The sequence below is a fragment of the Eptesicus fuscus genome, chromosome 19 (genome assembly GCF_027574615.1).
Source record: "Eptesicus fuscus isolate TK198812 chromosome 19, DD_ASM_mEF_20220401, whole genome shotgun sequence".
In the NCBI taxonomy this organism is placed as follows: Eukaryota; Metazoa; Chordata; class Mammalia; order Chiroptera; family Vespertilionidae; genus Eptesicus; species Eptesicus fuscus.
In genome coordinates this window covers 41,921,563-41,947,447 of record NC_072491.1, presented here as the reverse complement: position 1 = coordinate 41,947,447, position 25,885 = coordinate 41,921,563, and the positions used below count along the sequence as shown (strand labels likewise).

Here is a 25,885-nt window from a genome sequence, read left to right as displayed (position 1 = left end):
TTAACAGCAAAATTTATCATTTTCCCAGTCTTTTGATGACATGAAAGCCAAAAAATATATAATGTAACAGACTTATTTTTTCTTTTTTCCTAAAAAAAAAAAAAGGTGGAAACAAAAAACTATACCATAGAGAGGATCCACGCTGTAGAATATGTTTGCCAATTACTGTATCTTTTGAATGAAACCTTTTGAAATGAAAACTTCAATACTGACTGTTTAAAGCTGCTCTTATGAAATAGCTTATCCCCAGACCCTTCTGCCTCTGGGAATTACAGTGAGAAAGAGTTATCCTAGCACCTTCGTTGCCTGCTGTAAAAATATGACAGGCTACTAGCAAACTGTCATTTGCTTTAGCCTGGGAAACACAACATTTTACATGGCCACATTATATTACTAACTTTAAAAAGTAGAGATAGACTAACAAATATACCCGTGACATTTTCAGCTGAGTTGTAAATTATAAATAAACTTAGTTAGCCATGATTTGGAACAGACTGCTGAGTAAGTTATAAGTGTGTAGACCCTAGTCTTCATCTGATATGTCTGATGATTCATCTGGATTTTTGATGCATTCAAAGCTTTGTACTGAAGACATTTTTGTCTTAATAAAACATGGAAAGGTGGGATTCCTCTAAATTGTTGCAGTTCTAGAGTTTTTAGTTAATGCTGAAAACCCATTCATAGAAACATTTATTACATTGTAGCCACTGTATAAGAAGCTGAGATAAATGCAAAGAATTAGTTTCTGCCAAGAAAAAGCTCACAAAAAAATTACTTTTAAAAGTTTCACATTAATGATAATTTTAATCTTCATAAATCCTATTACTATGATAATTTTACCTTCCTAAGAACCTCTGTGAAACGTGAAGCAAATACCATTGTTCATGTTTAGAACTAAGAAACCAAGCCACACGAGTAAACCAGTAACAGCATTGGAACTAAGCATAGTCATCTTTGGTTGAATAGTACTTTTCTACTTCTGTGCAGCAAAATCAGGGATGGAAAACAGTTTCTACAGAAATCAAGCCAAAATCTTACCAATGAGGTTTCTCTCCAACTGCCTATTGCATGTTAGATAAAATTTGAATTGGGGCCTGAATCATATAATTATTTCTATTCTTCATTTAAGTCTCCAAAATATGTATTTTTAATAAAGTCTATATATGCGCCCACAGAACCGGAGTAATAGGATATCAAAACATTTGGTCATCAAATCCAGTTTGTAAAAGGAATCAGGCCAATTATTTGTCATCGTGTACATCAAAACTCCAGATGGGTATTTCTCCCGCATTGAATGGATTTCATTAACTATCTATCCTCTCAATGCATCCACCCTAAGAAACAGCAAGTGTGCAGGGAATTTTAAACAAGTAGCTTCCTCCTGTTACTTACATTCTGGAACTAACCATGTTTTCTAACTCAGAAATTCTATGGAAGTGTTATACAACCTAAGCACTTCTCTCTCTCTCTCTCTCTCTCTCTCTCTCTCTCTCTCTCTCTCTCTCACACACACATACACACACACACACACACACACACACACACACACACGGGGTATAGCATTAAGTGTCTTGACCCAGATAATTGAGTTTTCTCTGAATGAGGAAATGTTGCCTTTCCAAAATTGCATGAGTGAAGTTTTCATAGTAATTTTGAGCTCCACAGCCAAACCTAATTGAGAACTCAACTGAAATGTAATCGTCTACATAGAAATAAAATCTGGTAACTCGTCCTCAGAAAGTCGTTCTGAAGAGGGCTGTTTAACAAGTCATTGCTGTCTGTGGTGTGCACCCAGGGTCTTTCATATGAGCCCCAAAGTCCCACGATAACAGTGAAGCAATGGAGGCGTCCTTGGTACCCAGGTGTTTCTTTCTGGCATCCTTCACCTCCTGCTGACAGACCTCCAGATATACCAGACCCTCCGGATAGGCCCTTCTGAAGCTCTGCACCGGAGTTTTTGTGACTTTCATACCCGCCTCCTAAATCTTTCTTCTCTTGGGCCGCTTCCGTGTTCTTAGGGCCTAGCTTTCTGCCTTCCAAAGGCACAACTGTCTACTCCAATCCAGTGTCTTCTGGGCAGTTGCTAATTCGTCCCTGCCTCTTCTGGTTCCAAGCACTGTAGCTAAACTTTCACGCTAATCAGGAGCCTTACCTATTGCACAGTGTGGCTTATCGTTATTGTGTTCACGTCTGCAAAGCTACGTGAACATCAACTCTTTAAAAAATAATAACTGTACAGCCCAATCATTGGGCTGTATTATTTCCTGAATGTTTTTGTGAGCTTCTGAAGGCAGGAACCATATCTCATTATCTTTGCATTATGAGAACATAACCAGAAGAGATTAAGTAAAAGGTAGGATTTGAACCTCACATAGTTGGAGCATAACCTTTCGTCAACCCAAATAAGAAAAAATGTCTCCAGAATGAAAGCTGGGATTGCTTAATTAATTTAGTATATCCAGATATCAATGAGGGTTATTTTGCAAACTATTATTTTGTGGGTATTTCAGAGGTGGGTGCTGGACAGGTCCCACCACCTCGCATATATTTTGAATAGAATATTTTAAGTTTCCCTTCAGTTTACTACTGAATCGTATTGTTATTATCAATGTGTTACATCATCTATTATGTCTGTGTGTGTATACATGGACATATAAATGCATATACATGTGTATGTCCATATCTGCACACACATACCTTACAAACCAACTAGATTTTTTATTCCGTAGGAACATAACATAATTCTTTTGGAAAGCAATTTTTAGAAGTGGATGCATCGACGATATCACTACTACCTATACAATATTTTAATTTAGGGTTAGAGATCAGAAAATAGAAGTGAATGTTCTGATGATCTCAAAAGAATAAACAAACATACTAGACAAACACTGATTTATACAAGGACTAATAAAAGGAAAACAAGATTGTTATAAAATATGTATAATATGTGCAAAACTCAATATATATATAGACCTATGATTCCCAGAAAGCATTCAACTTCCTGGAGGAGCCGATAAGCTTATTTGAACCAATATAGGTAGTTTGACGTTACTCCCGGAAAACAAAGGTTGTCAGTACAAGATCCCCCGTAACTCGGAGGACAAGCTGAACATGGTACCCCTACTTTATATGGCGCTTCTCCAATCCAGTTGCCCCTAGAGAAAAAAAAAAGAAAAAAATGGTAGCATTAATGTTACTTGCTCATTTAAATTTTTTTTATTGTTGCTCTGGCTGGTTGCTCAGTGGTTACAGCATTGGGTCAGCCTGCTGATCAAAGGGTCTCAGGTTCAATTCCTGGTCAAGGGCACAACCTCAGTTTCTAGTTTGATTCCTGGCCCCAGTCAGGCTCCTGCAGGAGGCAACCAATGGATGTGTCTCTCTCGATGTCTCTCTCTCACATGGATGTTTCTCTCTCTCTCCCCTTCCTCTCTCCCTTCTGCTCTCTCTAAAAAAATCAATGGAAAAAATATCATGGGATGAGAATAAAATTTTTTTATCGTTGTCAAGCACACGATCACCTGTATTGACATGATGATTTTTTTTGAGAAGTTTGTCATTTTTGGAAAGGCACTGGAAGTTATGTCCATTTCTTATTTATACAGTAACTTATTTATATATCTTACTTTTAAAACACTTTCTCTCTGACTTATAGTATCTTAATTTATGGATAATAAGTGACTCACTACAATGAGTAGTGACATAATTAGTCATCTAACACCAGGCTTAATGCTCATTCTAATTCACCACATCTGTCTCTTTCCCATAGCCATCCTCTGGAGCACATAGGCCAGATTCACTTTTAAAAAGCTCACACTAATAAGATTCTAAGGATAATAAAAATATATGAGTGTATACACCTTTATAATTGGTTTTGTGCTTATGACAACTTCCTACTCATGTCATCATTTCTGGGAGGCTTAGAAATGATTAAATGAACAAAAAGTTGTCATAAACACACACAAAAAGTTATAACTGTTCACAAAATTTGTTCCTGAAGTTGTAAAATATTGTAGATTCTCATTATTTATAAAATGAGATATGAAAAACTCCATTTTCGTAGTAAGAGAATGATAGCCCACAGAAGCAATTAAAGGTGATTTCAAAACATTTCCCCATAAATACACTCCTAGGCCTTTCTATAGTAGTGCTATTCATTTTTTTATAATAAACACATTTAACTGAATTACTTTGTGTTCTCAATATTTTTCTTTATCTGTATTGATCACCAATATCAAAATAATACACCAGTTCGCTATTTAGGAGAGTTACCTTAGTGTTATTTAGGTCCTTTAATTACAAAAGAAAGAGTAATAACTGTATTTGCATAGCCTGGGTTAGTAACTAGAGTTCTGGGAAATAGCAATATAGCCAACAATGTGAAGAAATTTAAATGTTCAGGAGAACATCTGGTTGTCAATAATAAAAAGTCAGGGTAGAAAATCAGACGACAGTAGGTGAGAGGCTAGCACATGAGACAGGTGGTTCTCAGAGTCTTTAAGACCCGAACAAGACCAAGCAGGGACTCGGAACCTGTCTCTATAGGGCGTGAAGGTATCAGTTTAAATCAGTCAGTTAAAAATTCACACTTATCTATAAAACATTTATCTACACACATGTAAAACATGCTGATTAACTATTCATATTACAACATGAGATGAGATTCTAAGACTGTCCGCTGAACCGAGTTATTCTACACTTTGACCTACAGAGAAGCTTCCTCAAGTGTAATTTTGATGACGTAAGCTTGCTCAGAAACATCCGAGGGGACCCATTCTCTGATGAGTGCAGCTCCCTCCTTGGTCCTAAGTTCCCCCATTCTATATTCAAAATCCTATTTCTCTAGGTATCTCTACCCAAGCTACATCTTTATCAAGATTATGCTATTTTAATTTGATATTTTTCTTTTTATTCTATATACTTCTTGAAATTATACAGCACATATTTTAGTAACATGAATTTAGAAGTACAATTTTATTATCTGTAATAATTACGTTATATACTTTTACATAAATCACAGATTTTTATCGAATAGAGAATAATTATATTCAATAGTAAATCAGCCAACTAATAAAACTATTATTTATTCTTTTATTGTTTAGTCCTAGTGCATGTAATTAAATTCTCCCTCTCTGTCTCTGTCTCTTTCTCCCCGCTCCCTTCTTATTTTTTACCCTGAAAAACTATTAGGCTTGAGATCACTTGCATTAGAAGAATCATATTCACATATTAATCAGGATTTGAAAACTTTCTTCATTGCCTATGTTTCAAAATAATGGTCTTTTATTACAACAAATATAGCATATGAACACGATATCTTAATCTCTTGGACCCATAAAACAATCAAATCTTTCATTGATAGTATTAGAAATTCTAGTCATTGGCCCAAAACAGAGAAGTTAAATGAATAAAGTACAAATGTCTTTCATCATCTGGGGAGGATACTTGGCTTATTGGTGTCAGAAACAAGGGTAAAAGCCTAACAGGAAAATATAAGGAATGAGACTGAAAATATCAATCAAATGCACAGTTCCTTACTTTTTATAAAGCAGACACATTCTACTTTCCAAATCTTACTCTTCTAATAATTGTGAAGAGGGGTCCATCGGGGAAATTGCTATTTCTCTAACTCTGCAAAAACACTGGCACACTACCTCATACATGAGTAATGCAGCTGTGTGTGAAACATGTTCTCATTCCCTCCCCACACTGGCAGTGCTAGAGAAAATCTTTGGGACTTACTTTGGAAAACACCAAGAATGTCATAAATCCTTTGCACATTTTGGTATTTACTCCAAATGGGAACAGACTCATGAATAAATACTGCAATCTTTTATCAGCTGAAGAGTTATTGTTATCAAGAAGGCATTTTCTCGAATGTTAACACATGCTTATTTATTGCAAAAAAATGTTCATAAATATATCCATATTTTAGAAACTGTAATCAATTTCACAACATTTTTATGTATGCCATAAGATGAAATTACTAAATACTTTTTAATACTGAAATTTAAATCATGGCAAAGCCTCAATTGAAAAAGAAGTCATAGCTTGTAAATCTTCCCTTCCGATATTGAATGCCTCCCTAGCCATCTATGGAATTAATAAACTATAGTTTTAAATTTTACTCTTAAAACAAAGAAGGAAGAAAGGCTTGCTTTGCTTTCCTAGGGAAAAAAGTAAGTTGACATTTTGGCACTGAGAGGTGGGAATATTATGGTGTTGATAAATTCCCTAGAAGATTGTGTTCTGATGCTTTTTTATGTAGCCATCAAAAGCCTGGGAGAACAGAGTTTATTTTACAATCGCCATGACAAAGGAAAGAGTGTGAGGAGAACTTAGTGAATCTCCATACTCAGATTGTTTTGCCACCAGTTTTGGCCCAGAATCCTTTTCCTTGTGCAAAGAAGCCTTTCAGCTCAGTTTTTCAGGTTTATGGGAATAATGAAGGATTCAAGATCAGAGGCCCTTGTATTTAAGTCCTTCTCCTTAAAGTACCCAACAGACTGCCCTAGCTGGTTTGGTTCAGTGGATAGAGGCCTGGGGACTGAAGGATCCCAGGTTTGATTCTGGTCAAGGGCACATGCCCAGGTTGCAGGCTCGATCCCCAGTAGGCAGCGTGCAGGAGGCAGCCGATCAATGATTCTCTCATCATTGATGTTTCTATCTCTCGCTCCCTCTCCCTTCCTCTCTGAAATAATAAAAAAAAAAAAAGTCACCTCATTAAGGTAACAAGAGGCACATTAAAAAAAGAAAAAGAAAAAAATACCCAACAGACTGAAGATATTGAATAATCACAAAAGGTTCAGGAAGCAGCCTGCCACCCGGGACTTACTTTGGGGCGTAGTTGCACACCAGGTACACTGCACGGCGCCACACAGTTCCCCACACATTCATGTTTTGGCAAGTGTGAATTGCACATCCGATTCGATTGGAGGTGGCCCAAACCATCTGCGAAAATAAACCAATATACCATTACTGAGGTCAGAGCTAAGAACATGCATGTTCACCAAAATAGATCCAGAGACATGGAAGCATGCAACAGATTGAGGATTCTCAGAGGGAAGGAGGGGTGGGGAAGAGATTAACCAAAAAATTTATATGCAAATATGCATAACCCATGGACACAGACAATCGTGCTGTGAAGGGCTGGGGAGGGGGCAAGAGTGGGGAGGAGGGGCCAGTGGAGGGGAAAAGGGTGCATCTGTAATACTTTCAACAATAAAGCTAAATTTAAAAAAAAATAGTTAAGACCATTTTTTAAAAGTATGACCCCAAAATTAACAAGACAGTTGAAATAACCTGTGTATAATGTGTACACATGGGGCCAAAACATCTCATAGGACATCTGGGGTTGCAGTCCTGGGGATACGGAAAAGCATAGTCTTTCACTTCATCGTACCATGGCTTGACCAACTGGAGAATAGAGCGATATCTAGATATCAAGATAAACAATGAGAGCTTAGGACACAGCAGTGGTGACACACAGCAGACTCCTGTTAAATTGTAAGTTAATTGTTCGTTATGCAGATTATTCACGATGAATCAAGAGCATACCCACCCCTCACAATTACCATCACTACCTTGTAGAATCCGCTATTCCTTCAAGTAGGACCAACATAAGGAAGCCCAGAGCTGGATCAAGTGATCCTATATTTGCATAAGTATACGTCTGATGGTTTTAAAAACAGACATGCAGATATTTCAGGACTTATCGTTTTATCTTGTTTTATCTATGTCAAAAATTTCTTCCATCAGAATCTTACACACAATTAAGAGTTGATATATTAGAAGTAGTCACGATACTAGAACTCAAGAGTGGGTTTTTTTTTCCTTAAACTTATATCACTTTAATTTTAAAAATAGGACACCTGATTTTCTTCCCCCACATGCAAGAGACTGGGCCTTTGGAATGTTGTTTGATGACATTCCACAGCGGTAGGAAAACTATCCCATCACTGGGAACAGCTTTTCCATGCCTGCATATACTTGCAGATAGGTGTGTACATACATATGTGTGTATACGTATATATGTGAATATGTATAATTTCTATAACAGATATATGCAACCACGGGAAAGTTGCAGACACACAAGAAGGGCTTCAGCCACTGTTGGGGTTTTCTTGAGGTAGAAGAGACAGGATACAGGGTATAGCACATGCTGATCCTTTCAAAGCTAAAGGAGGGCGCTTCAAGGGTGAAATGGGAAACTGGTCGTATCAGGTCCCTTTATCCAATTAAATACTCCTTGAAGATATCTGAAATAGCCAGGGGTCCAGCATCTGTGCCTGGCACATAGTAAACACTCAATCAGTACTTGCTGAGACGACTTGAAATTGGTGTCCCTCCCCCTTGGAGCCTGTGAGCAATGACGTTGTGTGGGTATAAAGGGTGCCAGGGAAGCCGCTTCCTACCTTCCAGTTCGCACAGAGAGATTTTGGCCCAAAAATCTCAGTAAGTAAGAAGGTCCATGTTCCCAAATGCAGGTGGCGGCCCAAGCCTCAGCAGATTTTGCAAGATTTTCATCCCAAACCTGTGAAGGGGAAAAAAGATGTTAGGTTTCCCGGGTTTTGCTGGCAAGAAACAAAAAGTAAGAGGAAAGAAAAGGTGCTACTGTTCCCTAAAGTTCTTTCAGTGCTGGTTCCTGAGGCTGTTTTGACTAAAACAAAGCAAATCCAGGCCGCTGATACTTGAAGTTCTATAATGTAATATGATTATACCACCAAAACTTTGTTGTTTTTATAGTGTCCCCAGACCTCAAGTCTAAACGTCAGTTTTAGTAAAGGGTTGGTTAACAAAAGTACTATATCTAGGTGTAAACTGGGGACACCTCGTACTGACCACTGAAATTTGAATCCCCCAAAGTCAGTTGATTGCCCTAGAGGTCATCTTCACAGCAACAAGGAACCATGCTATTAAAATATCTTAAAAACTAATATGATCAAAGTTTATTCAAATCAGTTTATCAAGATTAGTAACATCTAATATTATACTGAAACTTTCAAAGGTCAAATTATATTAGCATGCAATAAATCCCATGGAACTTCCACATTTTATATCATTTGAATCTTTGGTAATAATAACATGAGACTTACATTTTAGTTGGCATGAACTGGAAACAAACTATGATAAAAAGTAACTTGACTATGCTACATGGAACTGCTATAAAAATATAATGCATTATGATTCAATTAAATAAATTATGAAAAATAGTAGTTGTTCTTGAAAAGAAAGTGGTTTAAACTGGCAAGGGTGTTATGGGTGTATAATGACTTTTCCATAATTAAAATATTTGTGGGATAAAATTTAAATGAGCCTTAGATTTAGTTTACATTTGTATTAGTTACTATATGGATTGACCTTCTCATTTCCAAGGCTGTATGGGGAAGTCAAGCTCTGAGCATTTGTGGACCTTCCAACAATAAAGCAACACTAGAATGATGATCTATTTTCTAGCAAGTTACAAGGTACAAAACACAAAGTAGAGAATATTTATAATTCTTATACAAAAATATAGAAAAGATGCTTTCAAAATTTCTCCCTAGTGAAAATATTATTTAGTGAAGTATTTATCTCTTATAAAAATGATTTTGAACTAAAAAGTTCAATACATGACATTATTTTATAAATTATTTAAATATTGATATACTATTCTGTCTGAAGAAATTTGTTCAAATTGTGATTAGACAGTAGATAGTAGTATATTTTGGAAGGTAAGACCATGTATGAAAAAGGAAGTGATTTTATATAATAAAAGAGTAATATGCAAATTAACCATGACTCCACTACACCCACAAGCCACACCCACCAGCCAATCAGGAGCAAGTATGCAAAATAACCCAACCAAGATGGCCGTGGCCACAGAGCGAGCAGGAGGCTTGGGTTTCCCCAGCAATGGAGGAAGCCAAGCTTTCCGCACACCCTGGTGGGCCCAGACCTCCACTCAAGGCTACAAAGTTTTAATTATAGAAGATAAATAAATCCCAACAAAAATGGCAGCAGCCATGGAGCTAAAGAGAGCAGGAGGCTTGAGTTGCTCCCAGTGATGGAGGAAGCCAAGCTTCCAAAGCCCTGGCCTGCCTTGGTCTCAACTCAAGGCTACAAAGTTTCAATTATAGAAGATAAATAAATCCCAGATACCAGGGCCTCTGCTTGGGTCTCCGGGGGGCGTGGCTGACCTGCAAACCACCACAGGCCCCTCGCCCAGGCCACCCCATGCCCCAAGGGAACCCCACCCTGATCCAGGACACCCTTCAGGGCAAACCAGTCGGCCCCCTCGCGTGCACCAGGCTTCTATCCTATCTAATAAAAGAGTAATATGCAAATTGACCATCACATCAACACATAAGATGGCTGCCCCCATGTGGACACAAGATGGCCGCCACAAGATGGTCAGCAGGGGAGGGCAGTTGGGAGGGACCAGGCCTGCAAGGGAGGACAGTTGTGGGCGATTGGGCCTAAATGGACATCCCTCGAGGGGTCCCAGATTGGAGAGGGTGCAGGCTGGGCTGAGGGACACACTTCCCCATGGACAAATTTCATGCACTGGGACTCTAGTAGTCTTTTATTACTCAAATTCAAATGTAGCTCCATAGATGAGGCCTGTGGAGATGTCCTTCTGCTAATCATTGTTTTCCTACTTTTCATAGACTTCCTTATCTTATCATCCTTTTGGTGCCTTTCTCTTCCACCAGGTTGTGTGGAGCTAAGCAAGACTCCTCTACATTACGGTTAATAGCCATTAGTTTACTATGTGTTACCAAGCAAACTCATGGGACTGCTTGACTATAACACTATGAAGCCATAGTTTTCCTCAAGGATAATGGGATACATAGATTTATTTAATATAATAATATATTTAACTAAAAGGAAAATAATTTAGTGACTTTGAAATAAAACAAAAAACAAAATTGATGAACTCTTCAAGAGACACTTTCACTGTAGAGGCCATGGCAGCTGCCATCAAAAGAGATTTGTTAGTTACTCAGAAGTTGTTTAAAATGAGAAAAACAAAGCCATCACACATACATTGATCTAGAATTGCATTAAAATAAGCTCACAAGCCCAACTGGCATGGCTCAGTGGTTGAGCAGCAACCTATGAACCAGGAGGTCATGGGTTGCAGGCTCAATCCTGGTCAGGGCACATACCTGGGTTGCAGGCTCAATCCCCAGTGTGGGATGTGCAGGAGGCAGCCAATCAATGATTCTCTCTCATCATTGATGTTTCTATCTCTCCCTTCCTCTTGAAATAAATAAAAATATTTTTAAGATAATAAATAATAAACAAACTTGTGTAAAATCAGAATTATTTAGAAGGATCTGGAGTAATTCTGAGGTGAAAATGCTACTTCTCCTTTGCCCATGTACAAGGAGCTGTAGGAAGACACACTTTTAGTTATCCAGAATATAATTTGCCCATTTTGTGCATTAAATTAAATGTGGCAAAATATTACATAATATCATTTTAATAAATAATGTTAAGTACAGTATCAAAAATAAGGATAATGCTCATTCTATAATATTTTATGAGCTAGTGTCTATGTATTTGTTTTTTTCTCTAAATTGATATCATGCTCTTTTACAATTATGAAAAAGATTTTGTACTATTTTTTTATGGTTAATTTCTTAGCTCAGTAAAATCACTATTTGACAGAAATTATATGAATCACTATTTCAAACTTCTTTGTTTTGTTTGTAAAAATTGGGCAAAGTATATCAACAACATATAATACATTTATAATGAAAATTGTAGAATCATAGGACTGAAATGAACTTTTAAAAGCATTTGTTTGGTGAACTTATCTATTACCTAGTCTTCTGATGTTTGTGAATAAAATATGGGTTATAGTTCATTGAAATACAAAACAACACAATTAGTTCACAAAGGACTTACAGATAGAATAGCATCAACCCAGTTTGTCCCCTGGAGGGTTCTTAACTAATTGTAGTCACTTGAGAAAAAAATGCATCTACATATTATTTACATAATGTGCACACCAATCAATAACTGCTAAAAACACTTAAGAGTCTTGTCCTGAAATATCAGCATGGCATGGCACAAATAGCATTGACCTAAGAATAAAAAGTACTGTGTTTTAACCCTGATTCTGCTGCTAACATCATCTGAGGGCAGGTTCATTATTCTTTCTGTCTCCCACTTAATTCACTGTGAAATAAGATTGAATGAGGTCATCTTTAGGATACCTTTCATCTTCAACTTATTATGACTTAATATACTTGAATAGCCCAGCATAGAGCCAGGAAGATCTATGATTTATATGTGTTCTATGGGTCTATGGTTTACTCAGTGCTAGCCCTTTCCATACCCCAGAGAGAGTAAAACTTCTTTTCAAAATTACTAAAAACATTTAAGGCAGTTGAGGATTTGAAAAGTAATTTTGCATATATAATCCTGTCTTTATACTCATTCACATATTTAAAAACAAAATAGTATATATGTCAAAAAGATAAACCAAAAGTTTATGCCTGAACAGTATCTTACGTGAGCATTCTTTTTAACTGTGATAGGGGATTTTGATGGGAAGACAAAGTATTATTACTGATGCCTACATTTTTTTAGGGGTTTCTATGTACAAAAGTCACAATTAAAATTTTGGAGAAAGTAGTTGTGGGGGAGGAGGAATAAGGTGTGTGTCTCTCTCTCTCTCTCTCTCTCTCTCTCTCTCTCTCTCTCTCTCTCTCTCTCATATTTACTTTTAGGGAACTGATGGCAGGGGTTTCTGCCTGTCTCCAAGTCCCTGAAGGAAGATGCTGGAAGCTTGGTGGGCACTGGCCAGGTCCCACACAGACAGTGGGTCACTTTCCCTCCCCATGCAAGAGATGATCAACTGTCCTTTCGATGCCCACTACAGAGTAAGTCAGAAGGTCCTGTACTCTTTCTTGCCTCTCTGTCCCTGAGCAGGAGTCACACCCATCCTGTAGAGAGGGACATATCCAGCTGGAGTAGGGAGCACTGAAATTTGAGGATTACATCAATCACATCTATTGGTAAAATTGAGATCTGCCTTTGCTGTCTCTGTCTTTCTTCTTTGGTTATAACTCCCATGAGAAAGTGGGTAAATTACGTATCCCCTTAATCTCTAGTGGTATTTGATTGTATTAATTTGTTGAGAGGTCTTTGAGGTTTGAAAATAGCAAACAATGATTACTTTATTTAATAACAATAGGAAATTTCAACAAAAAAACTGGGGCTGTAGGGAGTGGCCCAATATTATCTATTCTTTCTTAATGGCCCAAGATTATCTGTTCTTTCTTAATCAGAAGCTCTAAACTACAATGAATGTTGCCAGTGTAACCATGTGAAAGAATTTTAACAACTTACAGAAGTTCAGGGCCCTGGCCAGTTTGGCTCAGTGGATAGAGGGTCAGCCCATGGACTGAATGGTCCGGGTTCAATTCTGGTCAAGGCCACATACCTCGTACCTTGGTTGAAAGCTTGATTCTTGGCCCCCACTGGGTCCTGCTGGAGGCAAATAATAGATGTGTCTCTCTCACATCAATGTTTCTCTCTGTGTGTCTCTCCCCCTCCCTTTCACTCTCTCTAAAAATCAATGGAAAAATATCCTCGGGTGAAGATCAACAGCAACAATAAAAGATTCAGGGAATGAAGATGAAAATTGCTAAGCATTTAAGTTGATATATAGGGTGTCCCCCTAAAATGTACACATGCACTTTGAATAATTATTAAGGCAGTGTTTATTTAAGTACATTTCATTTTCAAAATTGAATTATCAGCTGTTAAAGTGTGTATACATTTTTTGGGGACAGCCTGTATACATTTCTGTTTGCTTGATGGGCATCTGCTGAATTTCTCTGAGTACCTGTGGCATTTATTTGAAATGACTTTAATATTATACCCCACAAATACAGCAACAGAGCAAAGAAGGGCACCCATGTGCACTCACTTAATGTTCTGTGGAATTCCTAGTAAACATACAATATATTATTCTCTGTTGGTGGAAAAAAAAAAACTGAACACCTGGTACTTAGCTTTTATTCAACCAGATTCAACATTCTGTATTCCCTATAAATAGATAGGATACTCTCAAAGGTAAGTTAGTTGTAGCATTTAAAATCTGATCTTGCCTCCTAAAAATGAAGCAAAAATTAAGAATATGCATGGATACTAAAAGGTATTTATTGGACCCACTAGAAGATATTATAATTAAATCAGATAAATCACAAAATAAATCTAGCTTAAGACAATGTTGGAGCATACATATACTTATGTACCCTATTGACCCAACTGGTTTTCTTCCATTCTTTGTTGTTAAGAACCATTTAGTTGCTCAGCTCATAAACTGATTTAGCTTTGGGCTCAAATGTTCACCATGAGCTATTCCGCTTATAAAGTCAGCACCTTGTCTGTGGCAACCACATAGTTGGACTAAGCCATGAGAAATATCCAAAATTCAAACTGATGTCATTTAAACATCTAAAAGACTTGTGGCTCCAAGAGAGAGGAGGGATGTGACAAGAATGCAGATTCTCATCAAGTTCAGAGGTCTTTAGAGCTTGAGCCAGAGACATACAAAACCGAGTGAAAGGATTTTCCATCCTGGGAGAAGGTTGTTGACATTCTCAAATGGACAGAAGAATAGAGTATGACACGCTCCGGCCGGGGATGAAGTTGTTTTCTCGGGCGTTTCTGTAAGTTTGGTATCCACAACAGAGTGGCAGCCAGATTCAGGGAGCACGATGCCATCTGAATCTCTCTTCTTTAATCCCAGTCAATATCTCTGGACAACAAGAAATTGAGTCTAGCCAAAACCGGTTTGGCTCAGTGGATAGAGCGTCGGCCTGCGGACTGAAAGGTCCCAGGTTCGATTCCGGTCAAGGGCATGTACCTTGGTTGCGGGCACATCCCCAGTAGGAGGTGTGCAGGAGGCAGCTGATCAATGTCTCTCTCATCGATGTTTCTAACTCTCTATCCCTCTCCCTTCCTCTCTGTAAAAAAATCAATAAAATATATTTAAAAAAAAAAGAAAGAAAGAAATTGAGTCTAGCTGGAGACAACCTAAAATGACTTGGGCATATATCCCTAACATTATGTGATGTGACAGACTGTTTTTTTAAGTGGGTAACATCTTTTAATTTCAAGCATAAGAATTAAATGTAGAAGTATTTGAAAGAATCAAATTGAAGTTATTAAAAAGGATAGCTATATCTGGATGAAGAACCTGTGCATATTTGCTATTATTAAGATTTTTAATGGTTAAGAGAATGTGGCTTATTAAAGCAACAGGTTAGCCTTGTAACTTCAATAAACATATTGAGTAATTACTTATATTTGTGATTTTTAAGTTAAAATTAGAAGACTTGTTAAATTTTTTAAACAGTATTGCAAAATTTATAACTTGAGAGTCACTGTATACCTTAGACTTTTAAGACATTACAGACATAGAAATTATTATTTTCAATCAATTGAAACATTTTAAAGATCAAATATATTAAAACTATCAATGCTGTTTTGAGAAATTTAATTTTTTAAATTTGTTAGTAACAAACATTAAGGAAATGTGATTGCCAAAACTTGCTAAATTTATGGATACAACCAGAGATTAGGAAATGTAAGCTAAGTTAAGGAAGAACCAGGAATAGTACTTGACAAAGCAAAAGATACCTCTTTGACAAATGTAATGCACAGTTGGAATCCATCTTCAAAGACAACAAATGTTAAATAAAATAATCGTACTTTGAGTCTTTGGAGACATATTTCTAAACTGGTTATGATAGTAATGGTATTGGAGACAGTATGGTATATGCCGTAGACATTGTTTTTCTGGAAATTTATGTGGTCATTCCTTGTATATTAAGATAAAAAGCAAAGTCAATTTAGATAGACACGTTTTGGAGTTTTAAAAAAATAATTTAGCTAGGACTGTTAGATCTTTTCCTGCATTGGTCAGATTGGGGAAGGAGTATTGACTTACAGAAGTGGGAAAGAGCCATTAAAAAGAAATTAAGTGATGACAAAATTATTTCCCCCGAGGGCAGAAAAATGCTTTTAATACACTTTAAAACAGCTTTAAATCATGGGCATGATTGCAGTTCTGTTTTGAAATGGGTGGTTTTATTCCCATTAGGTAGAAATGCATGTGAAATGCCAATAAAGAACACTCAGAGCTGAGATCCAGGGTTAACCAGACAGGAGGGCAGAAATGAGTATTGGGAAGGAAGCCTGGGGTCGGATGTGGTGCTGTTGGGCAGAGGAAGAGGAAGGGAAATTTCTGGTGTTCATTCGATTAATTAAATGATGTTAAACTGATTCTACTTTATAAGAGAAGTAGAGAGTTAAAGGAACTTGATTTAAAAATTCCCTCAAGCCACAGCAATACCTATAAAAGATGGAACCAAATTATATCATAAAATATCTAAGTGGGGTCCTAAGCATTTGGTAAATGTTTAAAAGAAGATAAAGAAGACTTCCCTCAGGTAAGAATGCCACCTTGCAGGTAGGTGGGGTAAATTTCTGTAAAGAGATGATGTGAAGTGCACTTTTTTGGAAGAATCATTGCTAACATACATTTCTTAAAAACAAACCAATGAAGCTCTTTTTCCTCATCCCTTTTTGTCTTCTGATTATTGCAGTATTCTTCTCCTTCCTATAACAATAACATTCCTTGAGAGTTGTCTTAATTGGGAATTTCCAGTTTTTCTTCTTTTATTCTTTTCTGAGCCCCGCATAGAGGTTCCTCACTCCACCTCCACTCTACCCGACTGCTCTCCTCAGTGGCCTGGTCACCAACTTCCTTGGTCTATTAGCAGCTCTTGGCATGATCTAGCCACTTGCTCCTCCTGGACACCCCCCCATTCCTTGGTCTCACCACCCCGTACTTGCCTTGTTGAGCTCTGGTTGCTGATTTTCCATGTTTGATGGTTCCTCCTCATCCCTCCAACCTCTATGCGCTGGAGGGGTCTCTCTCTCTCTCTCTCTCTCTCTCTCTCTCTCTCTCTCTCTCTCTCTCTCTCTCTCTCCTGCTTTATCTGTATTCACTGCCTACATAATCTCCTTCAGTCTTATGGATTGACATGCCCTTTACGTGCTGTAGGTATTATCACTCCAAATTATATCTCAACCTCTCAGTTGAATTCCAAACCTAGGTCTAAGGTGACCAGATCGTCCCGCTTTTGGCGGGACAATCCCGATTTTTAACAATTTGTCCCGCCTCCCACGGCATTTTAAAACTGTCCCGCCAAAATCGGGACGATCTGGTCACCTTATTTTGCACTCGGATGTCAGTGTGACTCAACACGGTTAGCATTGGTAGCAGCTCTTTTTATACTCTTTGAATGTATCAATAATTTGAAATACAAAAAAATCCAAATAAATAAGTTTGTATGAAAAGAAACTCCAGTTTTTTATTCTACTGCCACGCTTTGTAAAATCTGGGGTATTTAAAAAATTAAATCCCGAGTAGAATAAAGGAATCGAGAAAAAAGCAAGCGAGTGCAAAGGGTTAAGCCTCAACCTAACTTGTCCAAAGTTGAGCTCCGAATACTCACAACCCTGCCCCACTCCTCCCCCCTGCCCCCCCATAACCTGCAGTCTTCCTCCTATCAGCAAATGGCATAGCCCGTCTTCTAGTTCAGGGGTCATCAATCTGTCCGCTTGCCTGTTCATATATATCTATGGCTGTTCCCATACTGCAACTGCTCTTGTATTGCTCAGGCTAAAAATCTGGTAGTCATCTCTGTGCTTTCTTTGTTTCATAATCTTTATCTGCTCCAATGGCAAATATTGTTGATCCTGCCTTCAAACTACCGTATATACAAAAAGATAAGTACTGATTGCCACCAGTATTGCCACACTCGGTCAATGCCACTATCATTTCTTATCTGGATTACTGAAAGGGACTTTTAACATATGTATAAATAAACGAGGGCATGGATAAAAGCAAAAAAATAAATTTAGGATTTGAGGTAAAAGTACTTAAATAAGATTGGTGATTAGGAAAAAATGGAAAAATTTTTAGTGCTTTAAATCTATGCATGGCTGTGACACTGTACTTCAGCCAAGTGCTGAAAATGTCCAAACTCTGTAAATATAATTAAACTAAATGATTTCATTGTGGGGATGGTCTACTAATGAAGATGACTAAATGTAGTATTGGGTATAAGATTACAAAGTACGCCTGCTGCTTGACCTCTGGACAGCAGAGAGAGAGAGAGAGAGAGAGAGAGAGAGAGAGAGAGAGAGAGAGGCAGAGAGAGAGAGAGAGAGAGAGAGAGACTCAGAAATAAGTGAATTTGCTGCACCCAAAGAGGCTACTCCTTCCCTCTCTAAGCAACTGCTAACAAGTAGAAGTGGGCTCAATCTTTCTAGATATTACCATTTTCAGGATAATCTAGAAATCCTGATATACATGTGAAATCTATCAACTTTTACATGTGGGCAGTTAACTTTTAAAAATATAAAATTATGTACAATTCAATACTATACAGAGCAAATTCAACATACCTACTAGAGAGGTTGATGGGCCTGCAGTTTATGAACTCTGATGTAGGGTGTCATTGTCACCATTCCACCTACACAGATGAGCCCTCTCCCACCTCATATCCATGGATGGTGGCAGGACATAGCAACCCTGTACCTGCATTTGCCTCAAACCTCCTTGCAATAAACTTACCACATGGGGAGGGCTGCTTTGTCCTCAGCAATGAAAAGTGCAAGAATGCAAGTTTCCATATTAACCAGTAGGATTCTAGATAACCCATTCATAGACAGCCAGTAAGTGAATATTTATTGGGAGGCACTGGATACTATGAATTCAACTGTCAGCAAGACTAACAGGAACTCTGCCTTACAGCTTAGGGAAGAGACAGGCAACAAAAGCACTACCAAACAAGCAAATAATTGCAAATTACAATAAATTACATGAATTTAGTATTATACAATTCAATATACATATATGGGGGTGGGGATGGGGAAAAGTGGGCTTACAGCTGTAATACAAATAAATAATACAATTTTAATAAATAAACATACAAAAATAAACTCTGTTTCATGTATTCACAACTGTAAACTTACTTCTGCCCATCCCCGTATAGCAGATATGATGCGTTATCTGCAGAACCATGTGCTACTAAAAGTTTGTTTCCTTTGAAGTGTCCTTAGTCAATCAAGTACATTCCCACGGAAGCCTTGTCCCATGTTGCACACATCTGCAGCTCCCCCAGAGCGCCCACGTGCTATTCTTAGAAACAGGTGCTGAGTGAACATTCAGTGAAATTTTGTGATGATATAGCAAGTATCACTGGAATAATTCTTTTGGGTTAGCCTCATCCTTGTTTCAGTGTATAGTCTCTCATCAAATAAGTGGCTATTTGAGCCACAAAATACTTTTCTCAGCTCAGTTTTGTGTCCTGAACCATGACCTAACATAATTCTTTTTAAAAAAAAAAAAAAAATATATATATATTTTGTTTTTTTTTACAGAGAGGAAGAGAGAGGGAGAGAGAGCTAGAAACATCGATGAGAGAGAAACATCGATCAGCTGCCTCCTGCACACCCCCCACTGGGGATGTGCCTGCAACCAAGGTACATGCCCTTGACCCGAATCAAACCTGGGACCCTTCAGTTTGCAGGCTGACGCTCTATCCACTGAGCCAAACCGGTTAGGGCCTAAGATAATTCTTAAAGCATGTGTTCGAGTTCTCACCTGGGAACTTACTCCAGGATCTCCAGGGGAAGTTAAGAAGCCATGCCTAGCCCACCCCTGGGCCAGAGTTGGGGATCTTGAATGTGTATTGCAAAGTGGCTCTGCTCTCCTGGGTAACAAGTTATCAAAAGCCCTATTTGGTGGTGTGTCATTCTGATCACAAAGAACTTGGGGCCTCCTCTCTCCTATCTCACCCCTACTCACCCCTCTTTCCCCACTGCACTCACACACCCCATGAGGGGCTTTGGAAGAAGGGGGCATTTCTGGTAGCTAATGTCTGTTAATTTCAGTAACAGACATTATGAGTATCATATGAGTCTCCTTCCTTTCAGCCCAGGTCTGTTATTGACTCATGTTCCCGGTGACAGTGAGATGCTCTGTGAGGATGTCTGCTATGGTTACCCATGAAAGACTTGTGGGTGCGGGGGTAGAACCCAATCCTGAATGCTGCTGTACAAACAAGCTGGTATCTCACATTCTGAGGACAAGAATTCCAGGGGAGGGGACATGTAGTCCGCAGCTCCATGGGTACGAATACTGAGATGACGGATGGTGTTCGTAGTGCCTGTTTGGACAACATGGGAACTCTAAATGGATTTACTAACTGAGGTACCGAAAGTCACACGGGGAAGAACAGTTTGCATCACTTCCTGAAAAGTCTAAAAACTTGAAAGAAAGGGTTTAAAAATGTAAAGTAAGGCCATCTCTTTCCATTATAACCTCCAACTTGTATTTAAAACACTCATTCAACCTACACATGACTTAGTTAATGAAATTGCAGGAGACTTTGGCCGCCAACCTCCCTTTAGGGTGCATCTACAGAAGCAAAACAAACGGGGACAAATGTGTCATCACTACTGTGCGCTGGTCAGGTCACCTCCATCCCAGGCACCTCACTGTCAGAATAACACACACAGGTTAGCACCCAACCAGGGATACAACCAGGTGAAAGCCCATCTTTGACCAGAGCCACACTGCTTGCCGGGAGTAAGGGGCGAGGGAGTACCTTGAATCTCCATTTCCTTAACGACACAACTCTTACCTTTCCCAGGATTTTCAGCAAGCAAACCTCTTTGTGCAATCTTCCCTGAGAGGCAACACTCTGGAGGCCAGAAGTGGTGTAGACAGCAGGTAGTGAACACGAAAGAGCTGGAGGCTAAGAAAGAGCTCGGTGACTGGGGTCAGGGGTCAAAGACCTAGATGCTCACAGCCTTCAAAGACCTGAAGCAGTATTCTAATGCAGAATTTTCCCACATGGTGTCCAAGGAGGAATACAGGGAGCAAGGTTCAATTCCACGTGAAGAAATACTTTCTAATATCCAGTGTTGTCCTCAGATGAAATGCATGTAGGGAAATTTCCTAGAGCAGGAGATGAACACATGAAGGGGAGTGTATATTGTTGTCTTTCCAAGCATGGACTTCGTGGTCAGAGAGAACTGCATTCTTAACATTTTGTCTTATTTGCCCTGTGATCTTGGCCAACTTACTTATGCTCTCCAGGTTCAGGCTTCCCGTCTGACTGGGGTGAAGGCAAGGTGAGCTAGTGACTGAGAGCATTGAGCCCAGCTCTAACAGTGCAAGGGTGTATGTCACGGTGGATATTATTAGTTCTGGGGATCCAGGCCCTGGATGGTAGTGAATGAGAAAGCCGCCTAAAATGGGAAACAGTGAGGTGCCCTTTGACCGCATTATCTGGCAGCCTGAAGTCTGAGAGCCACCAAGCTTTAATCTCAGCTAAGCGTGCAACCAGATAAAGGAAAGCCAGGCAAACCCTAAAGCAACTAAAGAATCAGAAGCAGAATTACGTATAGATAACAAGGAACTTGCTTCTGGGGAAAAAATAACATCAGACAGTGGAAGATAAAAATTAGGGGAATTTTAGAAGTGTTAAAACTTATGAATTCCCCAACTTAACCCCCTCTTTCACATATGTTGTGTCTCTAAATCTTAAGACCGTTCCATGATGGATTCTAGCAATGCCCTGCTCTCTGGGGAAATGTAATGCCCATCGGCTATCATTTGATTCTGGAGTTATGAGACAGGAAGACCTTTCCACGTGTGGTTAATTCTTTCCCCCGAACTCAGTGTCACAACAATCTAAAAAACAGATTCCTTGATTGATAAACTCTCCTGTGTTACACATGCAAACCCCCTCTCCTGCCATTGCACGGAAGAAGTGGAATGCCTTCCCGCCTACCTACAGCCTGCTGGAAGCTAGATCTCCCTGGAATGCAGAGACCCAGATTGGGGAGAAGGTTCACATTTAACGCAATTATGAAATGTGAATTTGATGCACATTTTAAGGGAAAAAACATGTGTCCTTAAGTAACATTGCTGGACTGTTTCCGTTTGGAGTATGTGGTGTGAAATTTTAAAAGTCACAAGAAGTTTAGTTTGAAAATACCACTTGTTAGGCATTCTTTCATCTTTGTGTCCAAAAAAAAAAAAAAAAATGCTTGATACCCAATTTTAGACACTATGGGGAGCATAGACTGGAAACATTGGAGCCCCATCCCTCCAAACCTCACTCTAGGATAGATTTTGTACCCAACATTCTTTCTTGACCAGTTTGAGCTGTTAGTCTTTCTTCTCGTTGCCCCTCCCCACCATTCTTAAGAAATTCTCACAGACAATTTAACATCTCAAGTTCCGCCCAGCTGTTTAATGGCCACTGACTGGCTATTAAAAGGTTTTCAGAGGAACTCAACTCAGGACGCCACACTGCCTGAACAGTCAGCTGCGAGTTTTCTGAAGTGTTTTGGATAATTTCCAGAAAGACCTTATTCTGAATGTGTCAGAAGGCCTCGGTGGGCCTGGTGCTATTTAGGCCCCTGAAACAGCTTTGAATTCGTGTTGATTTAAGTCTCAGCACTTATTCTTCAAAAAAAAACCCCCAAAACATGAAGCTTTCTTGCAAACATTCTTGAGTTGATTCCCAGACATAAAAACATCCTTCCATGCTGTCTCCATGATACTCCCGGACTCCTTATGCAAAGTGGTCCATTTTGATTAGCAAAGCATATGCCCATCCAACATTCTTTGTAGTGGAGCAGCGATTTTCAACCCTTTTCATCTCATGGCACACATAAGCCAATTACTACAATTCTGCAGCACCAATTTTTTGCCAATCTGACAAAAAAAAAAAAGGAGTATAATTTTGATTCATTCACACTGGACAGCTATTATTGTATTGGCTGTTTTTTTCTTCTTTTTTTTTTTAATTTGACAATGTGAGAGAAAAGAAGTCAGTGCCCCTGACTGAATAGTTAGGTGCTGCATGTTTTAACAATTCTTGCACCGGCTGAAAATTGCTGCAGTTGAAGAATGTTCCTTCCCACACACGCTAGCTATTTCTTTCAGCCTCTAGAGGTGTGTACCTGGATGGTCCACCTGCGGCCCTTAGAGACAACCTGACCCCCACTCTTTACTTCATGTTCTTCAACTCAGAGAAACCCAGTTGCTCTGCTCACAACTGAAGGCAGCTCCTCGCCTGCTTCCTCACACAATCACTTACCCCTATTGATTTGATCCCTACATGTCCTTGGTCACGTCCCTATGGCCTTGAACTTTACGAGGCTTCAATTATCGCTCACCCAGACGGACAAGGTAAATAATGGCCTCTGGATTGTGCTCCCTGCCTTTACTTCTGCCTCCCTCCAACCCCTTCCTCATGCTGGAGCCAGCATGTGAATGAAGGATATAACTTCCCTGCTTCAAACCTTCAATGAATGATCTAACTTGGATCTTAGAATAAAACTCAACAAGTTCCCGCTTGCCTTCCCAGCGTCATTAAACATCACTTTTTCCTTAATATACTCCCTCCAAGCCACCCCAAATTCCTATCCTTGCCTTCAACACACCAAGCGCCTTCTTGGAACATGCTCTCACCCCTACAACAGGTTCTTTTCTTTCCTTAATGCCCTCCTGTATAACGTTTATTTATTTTTCATATTTGATATTTGAAATATTGTCTTCTAGAAGCCTCCCCGGCCTCTCTATCCTGAGTCCAAGTCTGGCCTAGGTACACCCGCTGTGATCCCAAAGCACCCATTAGCACTCAGCTTGTTGTGTTGCCCACTCACTGGTCTGTGCACAGTACTCCTAAGGGAAGGTGTCTCAGCTCCCCATTCATTCCCCACAGAGTGCCAGGCACCTGGCTACATATTGCGGGATGAGGGATTGAACGCTCCACGCTCTTTAGCCACGTGCTCTTTACACTCATGCCCAGAGGAAGTATTTCATTCAATTGTTCCATAATATTCACCGAGTGTTCTCTCTCTGCTACGTTCTACCAATACTCAATAGGAATACAATAAAATTCTCTTCCTGCACTGTTGTATTTGGTCAAGTATCGTTTGCCACCAAAAAAAAAAAAAAAAAAAGACACTGTTGGCTCTTGGGAAATATGGTCACCCTACATGTGGCCTCTGTGTGATCACAGCTTTTCTGTCTTCCACCTAATGGTGACCTTCTGAATTGCATCCTGTTCATGTGCTTACATTTGTGCTTCTTTGGAGTCTGTCTTCAAATGGTCTCAAACCAAATGTTCTTAAGCTTCCCTCAGCTGGCTCCATCCATGGAGAGCTGCACATACAACACCAAGTGATACTAAGCAACGTGCACCTTGAAAGAAAATTCCTGCAAAACGTGCCCAGTCTCCATCTGAAGCCAAGACGCTTGAAAGGTTCTGCATCTAGAACAGGAATGCGGAGAGAGCTGGACCCATGCCTCCTGTCAGCAGCCACCTCCCCGCTCACCGCAGGCTGGCAGCGGCTCTCAGGAGGCCTTCGAGCAGTCAGAGAAGCATTCATCGAAAAGATTTAGGTTAGACATGTCCAATTTCTCATGTTTATAACAAGAAATTGAGTTATCCTTCTCGAATGAGGGGAAATGCGCCATCTGGGACAATACATGGTTTTATTTTTTCAAAATAATAAGGACATCACATGTGTTCAGTCAACTATTGAATAAAGGGGAAAAAAGCAATTTATATTATCTACATTCTCTTCTATGTGAAACCCAAATAAATGAAATCAGCATTTTTCATTATTCCCAAATCAGATATCATTGTAGGCAAGTAGTTTATTGGTTATTTCCGAGGGTGAATTAATCTATTCTCCATTCATTCACTTGAGTCATGCTTTCTGTTATGTTACTACCTGCTGTGACATGGTAACTAGTATTGTTCTCTTTTCCAGAAAAGCATAGGAGGCCGTGTTCCTTTAGCTTTGCCAGTCACATCTGCAGGCACCAGACAAAGGAAATAGGTCACATTATCAATATAGCTGTTTTGGCTTCTTGAAATTACATTACACCTTTTATTTTCAGCTTTAAGGGCATATCCATCCTTATCTTCACACTGCCCCTCACCTGCCTTCCCACCATTCTCTCCTAGATGTGAGGACTGCTATCTCACACACTACACCTCAGTTAGTTGTTACTACCTGTCACTGTACAGATGTAGGTGCCCAGCTCCCCCCTACCTGTGCCTAAAGCACTGGCATCTCTGACTCAGTGGTTGTCACCTCTCCTGTCACTTTCATTGCTGATCGAAGTCCATCAATTGCCAGGATCATCTTTCTAAAATGCACTTCTGACCCTGCTCTAAACTCCCACAGTCTCTGGAACTCCTTTGTATTAAGTGATCCTCAGTCTCCTTTCAAACTCCCCCTAAATCTGATTGGTGGACTATGATTTCTCCCCTGGCAGTTTTGTTCATGCCTCGCTTTAACCTACCACAACAGCCGACCCTACCCCTTCCTGATCAGGGGTCTCAATGCCCCTCCTCCAAGGAGCTTTTTGATTTTTGTCAACTAGAGATTATCACTTCTTTCTTTGACTTCTCGACGGTATTTATCTGGACCGCTTTTATTACATCAATCTTATGCAGCAGTGTATTATACTGAATTATATGCTTAGTGGTTTTTTTCCTGTTTGTTTTGTTTTCTTTTCTACTGTTTTGTTTTATACTTTAAAGACAGAGATTTCTGTTATCTTTGGATCTCACATTCTCAGGGAGGGACTTCAAATTTTCTAAAGTTAATTTACTCAATTGACTTGGATTCAAAGAAGATCCTACAAATTTTACTCCATGTGTGAGTCTTGCAATTTCATTCTTTTGGGGATAATTCTTATTCTAAGAAACTAGTGTGGTTTGTGGTTTAGAGTCATGGTTTAAGCTGCCCTTAGGAAGAATGAAAAGCA

The 25,885-nt window shown here is 39.2% G+C and overlaps 1 protein-coding gene across 1 annotated transcript in view; it reads right to left on the bottom strand.

The window, feature by feature from the left end:
* Window positions 1-2,908: 2,908 nt before the first annotated feature.
* Window positions 2,909-25,885, bottom strand: part of PI15 (peptidase inhibitor 15) — a 28,580-nt gene continuing 5,603 nt past the window's right edge. Inside the window, exons 2-5 of the mRNA XM_008150324.3 lie at window positions 8,412-8,530; window positions 7,300-7,432; window positions 6,833-6,948; window positions 2,909-3,155 (exon numbers count right to left, since the gene is read on the bottom strand). Coding sequence (XP_008148546.2) covers window positions 3,020-3,155; window positions 6,833-6,948; window positions 7,300-7,432; window positions 8,412-8,530 — 504 coding nt within the window. The 3' untranslated portion in view covers window positions 2,909-3,019. The remainder of the gene's footprint in view (window positions 3,156-6,832; window positions 6,949-7,299; window positions 7,433-8,411; window positions 8,531-25,885) is intronic.